Raw genomic sequence first — 14,469 nt, forward strand, 5'->3', positions numbered from 1 at the left:
TGGTACCGACGGGTCAGTTCTTATGCTGCAAAGACCTTCAAAACACCCTAATCCTTCAAATACAGTAGGAAATTGATCAAATATCGTATGTTGATGTGTGGCTGTTTGGTTAGATGCTGTGAGAGCCTGGAAAACCTCTTCATCTGTCGTAATCAAACCTAGTCGAAGACAATCTGCTGCTCCTATAAGAGGATTTCTCTCAGAATTCAGAATTTCAAACTTTAAATCAAAAATATTCTTTTTGAATTTTGCTTTCAGCACAATGCTGCCTAGTGAGTTTTGGGATGACCCGCCATAGAAACACAAAGTAGTGGAGCTACTATTAAGTTTAGAATTCTCATTGTCAAGAATAGTTTTTAGATCTCGTAGCCCCATAACGTTACAAGTTGCACCTGAGTCAAGCTGGAACTTTCTGAGCTTTTTGTTGACCATAATTTTTACAAAAAGTCGTTTTTTATACTGGATATCGTTAAGTTCCATCACTTCCTCTTCACCTTGGCTATCTTGATTTGATTCACTGTCATTATCTTGGACCAGATTAATTTTACCGGAACTTCGACACACGCTGCTAAAATGGTTCTTCCTTTTACAGGTGGTGCAAACTTTACCAAACGCAGGGCAGTTTTTTGCTCCCTTAATATGTTTTTTACCACAAAAACGACACTTCCATTTGTTATCTAAGTGTCTACTCTTTGCTTGAAATGCCGCATCTTCTGATTTCACTGTCATTTTAGTAACAAACCTTTCAGTTGTTTCATGATGCATACATATTTCTATAGCCTCATCAAGTTTTAGGTCTTTTCTACGCAAAAGTGTTCTTTTTAATTCAGTATTGGTTATACCTACTACAAGTTGGTCACAAATTAGAGTATCTTCAAGGCCTGTCTTGTCGAGATTTGCTAAAGAATCAATGTCACACAATCGTATTTGCTCTTTTAGACGACCTATAAAGTCTTTAATCGTTTTATCAGTTTTTTGAACGATGCCATTAAAAATAAATCTCTCATACAAAGAATTGTTTGTCCCTAAAAAATACTTATCCAAAGCTTCAATTACCTGATCCAGGGTCGATTCATTGGAGCCAAGTATTCTTTCAATCAAACATAGTCCATCACGGCCAATTACAGTTGAAAACATGGCCATCTTCAGTTTAGGTGTACTTAACCTTGTACCACCTAATGCTCCTGCTTCAGCTAATATCAAATAGTTCTTCCATTGTTTCTAAAACACTTCCCAGTTTTCTCGCACTCGCGTTGGGTCACTTACGTCCAGTGGATTCGGTACTACTGACACCATGTTCATTTATGTATTAATTAAAACTATTTTAATTAAATAATCAATTCGAAACAAGATAGTGTTTATTCTAAGAAATCATAACATAATAATATTTAACAACTCGAGATCAGCTGGTTATAGCAATACCAACACAAACAAACAAACAAACACACTTACTTTCACATTTATAATATTAGTAAAATAAGATTAAGTTCGTTTTACTGAAAGTAGTGTTTAAAAAAGTTTGGTACGCATAAAATCAATATGAAACTTCACACACAAGTTCTTTTCACATGTAATTAGTGCTTAATACCTCTTTTAGGTTATTATTATTTTATTTAGGTCATTACCAAGGATTCATGAAAAATAGTGTGTAAAAATTACACACAAAAATATAAACAAGTAATTATTTAATGTTTGACTAGCAGGCCAGGAACTCAATGGCATAGCGAACATGTAGTAAACATTTCACTCTAAATAGTTTATAGAATTCTAAGTTATGCGTACCTATGTTGGTGCAGCTCCTATTAAATAGCATTGAGACGTAAAAACGTGCAGACTCCCCTTTTAAACTCATCAGCTGATCTCCATGCATGGTCACAATGTAGACAAACATATTAGATGACCAACAGTAGTGGTTGTATCAGGTCAGTGACCTTATAGATAACACTTATCAGTGTTGCCACGTGGCTGGTCGATAACACTTTCATTGTCGAGTTCATCAGCTGATTTCAATGTATGGACACCACGTAGATGACACTACAATGGTGGTTGTATCAGGTCAGTGACCTTATAGATAACACTTATCAGTGTTGCCACGTGGCTGGTCGACAACACTTTCATTGTCGAGTTCATTAGGTGAGCAAACTTTGCTCAACATGGGCGGTGTTATGCCCTGTGCTAGATTGTTGGAATATGTTTGGGGAAAAGGTAAGAAGAGCTTTAATGTGTTAAGAAAAATACCCACGCCGCAGCAAACTTGCAGCCAAAGGAATTTCTATTTGATTGTAATTTTACTATTTCCTTACACATGTCCAATTTATTTCCCGAATCAAATAAGGTTTAACCAGTACTAGGTTTGTGCCAAAGGAAAGTAACGAAGTGTTTTTTTGGGAAATGGTAAAATCGATCAAAATATATCAAAAAACAAGAACACAAATGTTCCAATAACTATCCATGAGATTAACATTAAAACTTTGCAACTCGGTTAGTTAATTAACTTTAGGTGAACTAGTTCACCTAGTTTTATTTCTGTTAACTAATATGGTTCAAAAAACTCATCTTAGTTTATCAGAAGATCTCATTCACTAAAATGTTGTTTGTACAAAAACATGGTTGAAGTGAAGCACAATACATGAAGGGGAGCACGCTGTGGATTATGAAGCAATGCTAATTATATGGGGTTTCATACTACTAAATCGGTACCAATATCTCCAAAAATATTTCAGATAATTATCAGATATGTTTTGTGCTTACTGTATACAGGGTGAGTCTTCTAAGCTGTCCTAAACAGATTACAGACGAACGGCTTGACATACAAAGATGAAAAAAAACTTTTCCCCAATACTTCATACCCAAGGTACAACATAAAAATATTTTTACCATTTTAAAAATACAGGGTGTTTAAAAAACTGGGGGTCATGGATTCAAATCTCAGAGTTTACAAATGTAAACATATGCCATGTTATGCATCATTTTAAAATTCTAGACTAGACGAACAATTTAGTGAAAACAGCACTTCTTTACCTTTGTCCGTTTCAAAATGGCGGCCATTTGCATGGAAAATATTGATATTTACAGAATACCCTGATTGTGTATCATCTTGGAAACCACTAAAATTATTTTCGTTCTGTTTGAAAATTCTTAATCCTCATGGTTTAAGCTTTAATTTGATAAACGACAAGTCAATAATTAAAAAAATAAATATTTGTTCAATGATTTTATTTTTTTTAAGTTGGTAGCCTTGTAAATGAAAATTTTTAAATGGCAACATATGTAAAATTGTGTATCATTTTGAAGGCCTTGTAAAAACAAACAACTTTTAAATTTAAACCTACCGTCTATCTTTGGTCGTTTTGTAGTAATTAACCAAAAACTCCAATTGCCCATATAAAACCCATGTTAAACGCGCAATACCACGGGAATAGTGTATCTGCATCCAATAATCTCTAGTACTGCACGTTTAACATGGGTTTCATATGGGCAATTAGAAAACTGCCAAAGATAGGATGGTAGGTTTAAATTTAAAAGTTGTTCGTTTTTGCAAGACGTTGAAAATGATGCACAATTTTACACATAAAAGAAGACATAAGAAAACACATTGAATCAATACTGAAATTCTTTGTTTGAAGTTCATTGTTGGTGATGGTGAGTTAATGTTGTTCAAAGGTTTATTGCGGACATTTTCCATCTCGAATGTAAAAAACAATACACAACGTTTTGGGATCTGGAACCTGATCCCGTCTTCAGGTGAAAAAACTTAACTAACACATTACAACTAACAATACACAAACGCCCAACCTAAGTTGGAATACACTACCGAGGGTAGAAGTCAAAAAATATGCACTGTATAGCAGTCAAGTCATGATACAACATGCAATTAATAACAAATCACAAAACACTATAATCTATAAAAGCGTACGGTGTTGTTTTAGTGTTCCATTGTGTGAGTTTTTTGTACGTTAAACCTTTTATAGATTATAGTGTTTTGTGATTTGTTATTAATTGCATGTTGTATCATGACTTGACTGCTATACAGTGCATATTTTTTGACTACTACCCTCGGTAGTGTATTCCAACTTAGGTTGGGCGTTTGTGTATTGTTAGTTGTAATGTGTTAGTAAAGTCTTTTCACCTGAAGACGGGATCAGATTCCAGATCCCGAAACGTTGTGTATTGTTTTTTACATTCGTGATGGAAAATGTCCGCAATAAACCTTTGAACAACAATACTGAAAATTGAGAGCCATTACATTCGCAAAAATAGTACTCGTGATTACATTGAGGGAAGTTAAACTATTGCTGACCTTCATAGAGACTATGTTCAACTGTGTAAATCATCTGAAGATGGAAACGTAAGGCCTTATGGAAACTATTTCATTTACCACAAAATTTTTACAGAAGAGTACAACATATCCATGTTTACACCCAGAAAAGACCAGTGTGTATTATTTGTTATGTCACTCTTATCAAACAGCAGAGGGGAATGAAAAAGAAGAACTGAAAATAGACTATGAGAATAATGTTATTGAGAAAGATTTGTCTCGCTTACAAAAAGAAATTGATAAAAGTAAAGTTAGCCCAACGACCATGGTTGCTTGCTACGATTTACAGGCTGTGCTTCCGTGTCCTAAGGGAGAAGTGTCATCAATGTACTACAAATCAAAACTTAGTGTTTACAATCTAACCGTTTGTGAACTGAAAAACGATTCTACGTATTGTTATGTTTGGCATGAAGGGGAGGGTGGCCGAGGCTCAAGTGAAATAGCAAGCTGTGTTTTAGATATAATTAAAAAGAAATGCCAAAACAATGACAGTGATATCGAATTCATTTTTTATAGTGACAACTGCGGGGGACAGAAAAAAAATAAATATTTATTTTCAATGTATCTGTATGCTGTAGAAAACTTTCCAATAAAGAGCATTACTCACAACTTTTTAATCAGAGGCCACAGCCAGAATGAAGGCGATAGCATGCACTCAACCATTGAAAAACAAATTAAAAAATCACTAAAATCAGGTCCCATTTACCATCCTGGTCACTACATTTCACTGATAAGGACAGCAAAAAAGAACGGCAATCCCTATAATGTTATAGAAAAATGCCATTCAGATTTTTACGATTTCAAAGATTTGTGGGAGAAAATCGGATGCAATGCTACCTATGTTACTGAAGGCAACAACTAGCAAGGACTGACACAAAGTTTGTAAGAATGGAAAAAAAACCTCTTACTTTACAGTTCAAAACAAGTTTCGCAGAAGAAGAAAAGTTTCAAAGTGTTCATATTCAAGAAAAATTTTGGAAGGAAGAGGGAGAAACTGAAAGTGGAAAGAAAAGAGCTGCAAAGAAGACGAAAAAAACAGCTGTTGCCAACTAGCAAAGGAGTGACGTTAAAAAAATGTACGAAAAAAGACTATAGAAAAATGCCATTCAGATTTTTACGATTTCAAAGATTTGTGGGAGAAAATCGGATGCAATGCTACCTATGTTACTGAAGGCAACAACTAGCAAGGACTGACACAAAGTTTGTAAGAATGGAAAAAACCTCTTACTTTACAGTTCAAAACAAGCTTCGCAGAAGAAGAAAAGTTTCAAAGTGTTCCTATTAAAAAAAAACTCGGAAGGAAGAGGGAGAAACTGAAAGTGGAAAGAAAAGAGCTGCAAAGAAGACGAAAAAAAACAGCTGTTGCCAACTAGCAAAGGAGTGACGTTAAAAAACTGTACAAAAAAGACTTTCAATTACGGAAAAAAAGAAAAAAAGACTTGCTCTACTTACTTCACAACAAAATAATTCCCGGAGCTCATGCTTTGTTTTACGAATCTCTTTGAAATCCAAAAACATAGTGGTCCTTTTTTATTTCTATAATATTAACCTTAATTTAGTTCATGGACTTACTTTACAGTTCAAAACTAGCTTTAGCAGTTCAAGACAAGTTTCTGTCGTTAGGTACTTAACAACGAAATAATTCTTAAGGCTTATGTTTTGTTTTATCAATCTCTTTGAACTTGAACTGTAATGTTATTGGGCCTTTTTACTTTTATGAGAGTAACTTTTTTAGTTCATGAACTTTTATGTTTTAAGAAAAACTGTAATTTACTTGATTTTTTTATTGCTTTACCCAGGCATAAATCTAAATTAGTTACCTTTAAAATTAGAGGAATAATGACACAAGTCAATGTAATCACAGTGTTAACTCAAACATAAATATACAAAATATGCGGAAAAGTGACACAAGTCAAACTAAAACAAAATATATATATATTTATATAACATAGAAGAAACTAAAAAAGTAGTACTGTACAAAAAACTTAAGTTTTTTCCATATATATAAAAAAAAATATATTTTTGCAAACGGCCAACAGGTAAAAAAACACGTTTTCATTTTGTTCTCCTGTAAAATTAGCTAATTTTGACTTGTGTCACTTTTCGTGCAAGGGTGCGATATCTTGTATAGGATGAGAAAGTATAAATTAAAATAGCACGCATGAGCGAAGAAAAAATAAACGTGGCAGGCCGTTGGCTTGGCATTCGGGGAGAGTTGAGAGCTGAATAAACACTTGTACGGTAGTTGTAGTAGATTGTCACCATGTTTACCAACGAGACACAAACAGGTTGGACTGAGTGCAGCACTGTTTGTTTGGACTTCGTATAACTCACGGATATGCGGAGAGAAACGGTATGAATCATAAACAAAATACGTCACTGGTCTGAATATTATACTTATCTGAACAGTTTAGGAAGTTTTTTGATGATGATATTTTTATCAATAATTACTTTTTCAACTTATTAGTCAATAATTAATCTAAGATAGAAGGGTATTACATTAACCTCAAATCTAGTAACTTAAATATATTTGAATTCTATAAAAACTTTCTACTTTACAGAAACGTTTCAAATATTGCTGCGCGAGTTGATGTAAACGCCAAGCGTCTGGATGTTGCTTTCGACGAAAATCCCAATTTCCGTTTCATTCAAGCTCAAAATATAAGTTGGTCGTCTCTCCCAATATTGGGCTTGCATTGGATTCATTTCTGACGCATTGTTCTGTTGTATGAAACAATCAAATGGGAAACAAAAGGTGAAACAGATGATTTACTTTTTCGTAGTGACATTTTTGCAATTTAGTTTTTAAATGCATAGAATTAGTTTAAAAAATTAAAAAAAAAAACAACATAAATGTACCATTAACATTTTTTGACATTGTTATCAAAAAATTGAATTATTCTTAAGAGGTGAAATATGTTAATTATGATTTTTCACAATTGAGTTTCTAAGTGTGTACTTAACAATAACGAATTATATTGAATACTAATAATTATATGTATACTTACTGAAATATACAGAGTGTTCAAATTGCGAATGTGTTGCAGCGAAAATGTTGCTTAATATACCAGACCCATCGAATACGCAATAAACTGTAATCCCTAAGATAATAAATACAAATGTAAAAAATACCCCAGTGTCCCATTCGATTCTGATTTATCAGAAAAAAAGGAATAGAACGTAAAAAAAATAGTAAAAAGTAGTAGTAGTAGAAAGTAGCTAGTATGATTTTAAAAAGCTGTCTATAATAAACTGTATTTAATAACTGCTACTAAACGAATTAATTTTATTTATAATTTACCACCATCCTATCTCTTTAATTACTTGAATTTTAGTCACTTAAGTAGTGCACAAAAATCAAGACTTAATTTACATTGGTGTGCGAGAGAACAAAAGTAGACAGACAAGGATCTCTTCTGCTGGAGAGCTATATCAATGCATCATAGAGAGTAGTGCATCTGATAAGTAGTGCAATGATACTTTCATTGATGGTTAAGGCAGAGGTGAAAGGAAGTATATTTGCCAAAAGAACTGAAAAATCAGAGCTTAGTAGTCCTAAACTGTAGGTGATTAACTAAGACAATTATCATAATCCTTTAGAGGAACTTATCCAGTTTTCCAGATTCTTAGGTGTTTATACTTCTAAGAGAGAGTTAAAACTCTTGGTAAGGGATATAAGTTATAATTAATTTGGCCTATTAGAAAATGAGAAGTGAGAAATATATTGGTACAGTATTACTCAAACCTACTTCAACATGTATAACAATGTTAGAGTACTATAAGACAGAATTGTTCAGGAAAAATCGTGAACAGACGTTTAAATCATATCAACCTATGTAGCTCCACTTTTTGAATCTTGGGAAATGTTCAAACCCCAGAAACCAATCGTCGACGGCTACCTATCGATCAAAAATTGTAATTTATTTTTCTCTGCCTTGCATGGCTTGCAGCATGTAGTTTTTATTTATTTTTCATTTTTAGTATGCATGCATTGCTTTGCATGTCTTGTAATGATTGAGCTCCTGCATGTGTTTTCAGCCTTAATCTTGTTAGTCAAGAGTGCAAGAAGAAGTTTGGCATGTTTCTTTTTATTATTTATGATTAGTTTGACGTAGCCTATTGTTTGTTTGTAACTGAATGGCAAATAAAATCATTTGAATCATGGAGATGCATGGCGTCAAATACGCAACCATCGCTGACGGAGACAGCAGCGTACTGCAGAAGATCAATAAGGTGCGACCTTATGACACCAGGGTTTCCAAAATATGGTGTAGGAGCCATCTTCTGAGAAATTATTCTAACAAAATAAAAGAAATATCCAAAACTCCTCTGCGGAATACAGATCTCGACATAGGCTCGTATTGCAGGCTGAAGATACAGTTGGGGACATCTACAATGAGGTTGAGGGCAGCGGTAACTAAAAAAATTACACACAGGAAAATGGAACTGGAGATCTTTCTTCTAAGGCCCAGTTGCTTCTCCGACACCTTTTGAATGGATCCATGCCATGTTTTCGGAGACCACAACCGATGTGACGCAACGGAAAGAAAAATGGAACGTGGTGCCGGAATGAAGAAGTTTGGGATCTACCAGCAAATTATGGTAGCTGTTCAACACCTTGCTGACAGAAGTAGGGACCTAACGTATGACTTCGACTGCAACATCGCGGAGCACTACAACGCTGCTGTAGCTCGCCTCATAGGAGGAAAACGAGTAAACTTTTGCCTCAAACAATCATACCAGGCAAGATGTGCCACCGCTGTCGAGTCCTTCAACTCAAGAGTCACACTACAGACTACACAAAACTATGTATAGCAGCCCATGGAAATTTAGCAAGATGTTTGAGGAAAGAAGATTCCATAAAATCAGGCTAGATTGCGCAGGCTTCAAAAACCCAACTCAAGAGACGACTCCTGTCTGTCGATAAAATCTATAAAAATCGTATGAGCCACTATGAAACAAACCCGATGTAGATGCCGAGGTCTACGCGCAGAAGTCAGGTCGAACAGAAGACTCGTGAACAAAGTGGGAGTGACCTCTGGATGGAGAAGAGAAGAATAAGGATCACAACTTCCAGCTTCGGCCTGATTTGCAATAGAAACCCATACTCCAACTCGGTTCCTGTTGTAAATTCACTCCTATACTCCTTCAAAAAAGGCTGTGCTGCTACAGCCTATGGCCGTGAGAACGAGACTAAGGCTAATCAACAACTTGCTGAACACCTTGGAGCACAAGTAAAAAATGTGACCTGTTTATTGACGAGGACCTGCCGTTTTAAACTACAACACCTGACGGATTAATATGAAAGGACACCATTGTTGAGGTGAAATGTCCATATTCTGGTAAAAATCTTACTCCTAAAGAAGTAATTCAACAAAAGAGTGGAGTAGTGGGTACTCTATTTCTGATGATAAATCAGGCGTCATTGAAATGAAGAAACGACATTTATACCATTTTCAAATCCAGGGGCAGTTACACATCACAAAAAGAAAGTATAGCGTGCTGTGGACACCGCTTGGAACAAAATTGACGACAATTCACAAAGACGACAACTTTTGGGAAACCGAAATGGTCAACAAACTGACCGTCTTTTATAAAAGTTGTTTGTTGCCAGAACTTTTAGACCCACGAAGGCGCAGGAGCATGCCTCTGCGAGAGCCAGTTCACATAGAAGAAGCTCAGAAGATAAGAATGAATTCCAAAAAATAAAAGGAAAATCTGGCACAACCATTAAATTGAATAACACAATCATTGGTTAATGCATTTGGTAATTGCTTGTAGTGCATATATGTGATAGTTGATATCAAAGCTTATTTATACGATGTTGCGGTTTGGTTTATTTCAATACTAATTTTCAAAGTTTATTATTGCGGTTTACTATTTTATTTAATTATTTTTGTCTATACTCTTACTAAGTAACACATCCCCTGTTGTTGAAGTCCTGTCGCAGTTTCGCTTTTTTAAGTATGGACGTTATTTTTTGTTGTCTGCCATGAAAGCCACATTGATAAATAGTCCTACAGGCAAAAGACCAGCAATGAGGTCCTAATTAGAATTCTATAACTAAATCCGCAGGGTTTTAGGGAACTAAATTGAGGAGGAATTCTACGGACAGAACCTACTGAAGCTTGTGTTCAGGCCAATAAGGTTTACTATTACTACTACTATGCTATGAGTAGTCTTTTAAACAAACGAGAAAAGAACTTTGATTAGAGTTTGAAAAACAAATACAATTTAAAACGTGAAAATACTTTTTTGTGCAAAATATATTTCCTATGTGTATTTCAATATACTATATTTTGTATTTGAATAAAGTTGACGAATCTATTGATGGTAACATTCTTGAAAGGGTATCACTTGACCACATCTTTGTTGAGCTGTTGATGTAAAGGTATATGACCTTAAATAGTCTAAATTAAGTGTAAGCCTTAAATCGAAATATACAACTGATACAAGTGTTACCTTATAAGGAATTTCTCCTAAAGTACATGAGGTCCTTCAGGTACAAAAAAATATTCGAATAGTGTGTAATTTTGATTAAGTAGCTCAGTTTAAACCCCGTTTTATCGATTACAATTTTTTGACAAGAATTAAATTAAATATTTATTAATTATTCTTAATACTTTTAGGAATATCTAAAAATTCAGAAATGAAGTCTAGTATTAGTAATTAGAACTGAAAAAAGTTGATCTGCCTCAGGTCCGATTCGGAAAAGCAAGATCAGGGCATGTTGTTATAAGAGTCAGCCTCTTCAACAAATTACCATTGGCTGTGACAAATTTAGATTTTATTAATTTTAAGAAAAGAATGTTTGTATTTTTAGTAAAGAACCCGCTCTATCGCATCGATGATTTTTTTAGCATATCAAATAAGATTATGAAAACTAATTGATAATTGGATGCCAAATGTGATTTATATACTGTATAATAAGCATGAATTTTAATTTATTGGAAAAAATGATCAGGGCATGTTGTTATAGGAGTCAGGCTCTTCAACAAATTACCATTGGCTGTGACAAATTTAGATTTTAATAATTTTAAGAAAAGAATGTTTGTATTTTTAGTAAAGAACCCGCTCTATCGCATCGATGATTTTTTTTAGCATGTAAGATAAGACAAATTGAAAATAGGATGTCAAATGTTATTTTGATATAAGGAGCATGGACTTTAATTTATTACTGTCAAGTTTGCATATATCTCTCTTCATGGGGTATAATTTGTTTAATTATTATTTATATTTATTTACTCGTCGCTCAATATTTTATTTTGTTCTTTTAATGCCTGAATTTACTCCTTGAGATATATATTTACCTCAAGACTGAATACAAGATGTGTTAACTAAACTGGTAAAATACCTGTCTAAGCATGAATGTAAAAGTAACAAATAAATATCTTGTAAAGAGGATTTTTGATTTGGATTCAAGATACTTCCTTAAAAGATCAACGTAATAAGTAAATACAAAGAACCAACGTAAACACACACAAGGTTTAAATGACATTTGAATGTACAAAGACTATACATAATTAAAAAAATAGAACAGAAAATAATTTACTAATGAGAAAAAAGATACAGTATTTTAAAAAAATATACCATTTTGGAATCGTATACAAATTTCTTATTTACGAATTATAGCATACAGCAGTTTAGTTATGCAAAATTGTATTTAAGATGGGTGTCTTTTCTTTACCGACCCCTTTTTTTGTATGTAAAAAAAATTCATAGGCATTTTTAGTCATTAACCTTTAAAATTTTTGGGGAGCAATTCAAGTTTTTATTCAAATTCACATCATGGTGTCAGCCACTACAAAGGTTTTATTTAAGTGTTCTTTAAAGATTGTTGTCATATACAAAACTATTAAATATTTCTTTCACTACCACAACTAATTTCTTTGATCTAATATTTTTAATTAAATACTTTGGTGAATAATTTTTAACCTAATGCTTTTTACCAATCACAAAAATGCAACCTAAAACACAAGGTTCATAAGGTATGTATATGTTTTAAGGTATTTTACATCTTACCTTTTACATTTTCCAACAACTGTAGCGGGTTTGAGTTATAAACAGTCAGGTAATCAAAATATATGTATTTTAAAATTAAAACCCGATGTTTTTTACTTAAATAATTTACTTACACCACAATAATTCGGTCACAATATTTAGGCAGTTTTAGGGGAAGAAATCTATCTCCTCCACTTAACAGATAATTGAGCAATATAAATTAAATACAAATACAAGTGGTGAGAAACTTCCCACCAAACCACTTAAATATAGTCAAAAATAAATATGTATATATATTAAAAAAGAATTTTACATACTTTTATAACACTCACACTGTGATCATGGCCTTAGTGCCGAAATACGTATCAGTTAAAATAAAAATGAATATCAGGATACTCTGGTTTTTATTATTTCAATTATGTATTAAAAATGTAGCCCTAACAAGTGAAAAGAACTATCAATATATATATATATATATATATATATATATATATATATATATATATATATATATATATATACTTCTACTCCTTATACTTCTACTTTTATTACTATATATAGTATATAGTATTTTCCTAAATAATTTTAGTACTCTATTATTGTTCATAGATCTCAACCTTGTACTATTTTCCCGTTCAAAATATGACACACAATAATATAAATTTAAATTTTTCCAAACCTGTGACAAATTGTGTAAGGAAACACGTAAATAAAGTACTTATGCAATATGAATTCATATAAAAATATTTGTGCCACAATATTTAGACCAAACACATTTAAGAAAAAGCTTGTGAATAATTTTCAACCTTGAACTGTTTAAATAACAAATAATGCGTAAAAAGGTACTTTTCAACCATCTGCAATTCGTGTAAAACGGACTAAACTTAGGACAAGGGATATTTAGTGTTTACCTACCTGGTGTAGGAACTGCCGACAGGTTGTCAGGGAGGGACCCGACTCCCATGCTGCGATGACCGGCCCTCGCACAACACTGGTTGTACTACGGCACTGTACGACGCCTCCCCACCCCCGGGCGCCGCGACGCATCGATCCCACGGCACAACAGGTATCTAGTTGCCCCCACAACAGGTGGCACCTCCCCTTACCACGGCCTAGCCTGAGTAAGCTGTACAGGTCACGACACGTGCCCAGCCTGGGACTCAGCTTTACAAGATACAAACATAACAGGTGGCACCTCCCCTTACCACGGCCTAGCCTGAGTAAGCTGTACAGGTCACGACACGTGCCCAGCCTGGGACACGGCTTTACCAGGAACAACTATAACAGCTGGCACTTCCCCTTACCACGGCCTAGCTTGAGTAAGCTGTACAGGTCACGACACGTGCCCAGCCTGGGACACAGCTATACCAGGAACAACTATAACAGCTGGCACATCCCTTTACAACGGCCTAGCCTGAATAAGCTGTTAATTCAGTTTTACATAAACAATCGTATTCGTAGTTAGTTTTTTAAGCTTAAGATTAATGCTAATTGTTCACCGAAAATAAATTTTACACCTTAAAAGGAAATCCAGCAACACGATCAACAAACAAGTTTTTTTTACAAACTTACAACGACAACTCATGGTTAACCTCTCTTTTATCCAATAAATCCAATCCCTTTGTTTCATAAATTGCACTATTTCGAAGACAAACGTATAGATAACGATCTGCGTTGATGAAGCTGTGGAAATGAACGTTGAAAACAAGAGCTTTACTGAAGGCCAAAGATTTAATATCCACTGAAACTGTGCCAAGCCTGCAGGAACGCAGTTTCTACTCTTTAATGGTTATTTATATATTTTTTAAAGCTGTTATTTATTTTAAGCAATACCTCAAATATTTAACGGTTTATTTTTTCTTAGCAAATATTTTATATACCCAGTGAGCACATAAGGTGAAAAAACGTTTCTTTCACGTGGACAATATAAATAAAAGGTGGAAGTAAATAATTTAAAAACATTATTATCAGGTGATAATGTAACAATGAAAACCTTCTGAAGCTAAAATTATTTTCACGTAAAAAAAGAAAACGTGAAAAAGTATTTAAATTAAAAAGTTATATTTACGTGTTACGTTAAACGATTTTAATTGTTTGTCAACAATTTTGCTGGTAACTGTTTAGCGTCAACTTTAACAAAATCTATATAT

At 33.8% G+C, this 14,469-nt stretch overlaps 1 protein-coding gene across 2 annotated transcripts in view; it reads right to left on the bottom strand.

Moving 5' to 3' along the window:
* LOC128986535 (synaptotagmin-10-like) overlaps window positions 1-13,463 on the bottom strand; it is a 93,337-nt gene extending 79,874 nt beyond the window's left edge. For both annotated transcript variants that reach the window (XM_054406948.1, XM_054406947.1), the window contains exon 1: window positions 13,235-13,463. In XM_054406948.1, the coding sequence (XP_054262923.1) occupies window positions 13,235-13,283 (49 nt within the window). In that variant the 5' untranslated portion in view covers window positions 13,284-13,463. The remainder of the gene's footprint in view (window positions 1-13,234) is intronic.
* Between the last annotated feature and the right edge of the window lie 1,006 nt (window positions 13,464-14,469).

The sequence above is a fragment of the Macrosteles quadrilineatus genome, unplaced genomic scaffold (genome assembly GCF_028750875.1).
Source record: "Macrosteles quadrilineatus isolate MER2022 unplaced genomic scaffold, UCM_ALF_1.0 Scaffold_2__2_contigs__length_208266976, whole genome shotgun sequence".
In the NCBI taxonomy this organism is placed as follows: Eukaryota; Metazoa; Arthropoda; class Insecta; order Hemiptera; family Cicadellidae; genus Macrosteles; species Macrosteles quadrilineatus.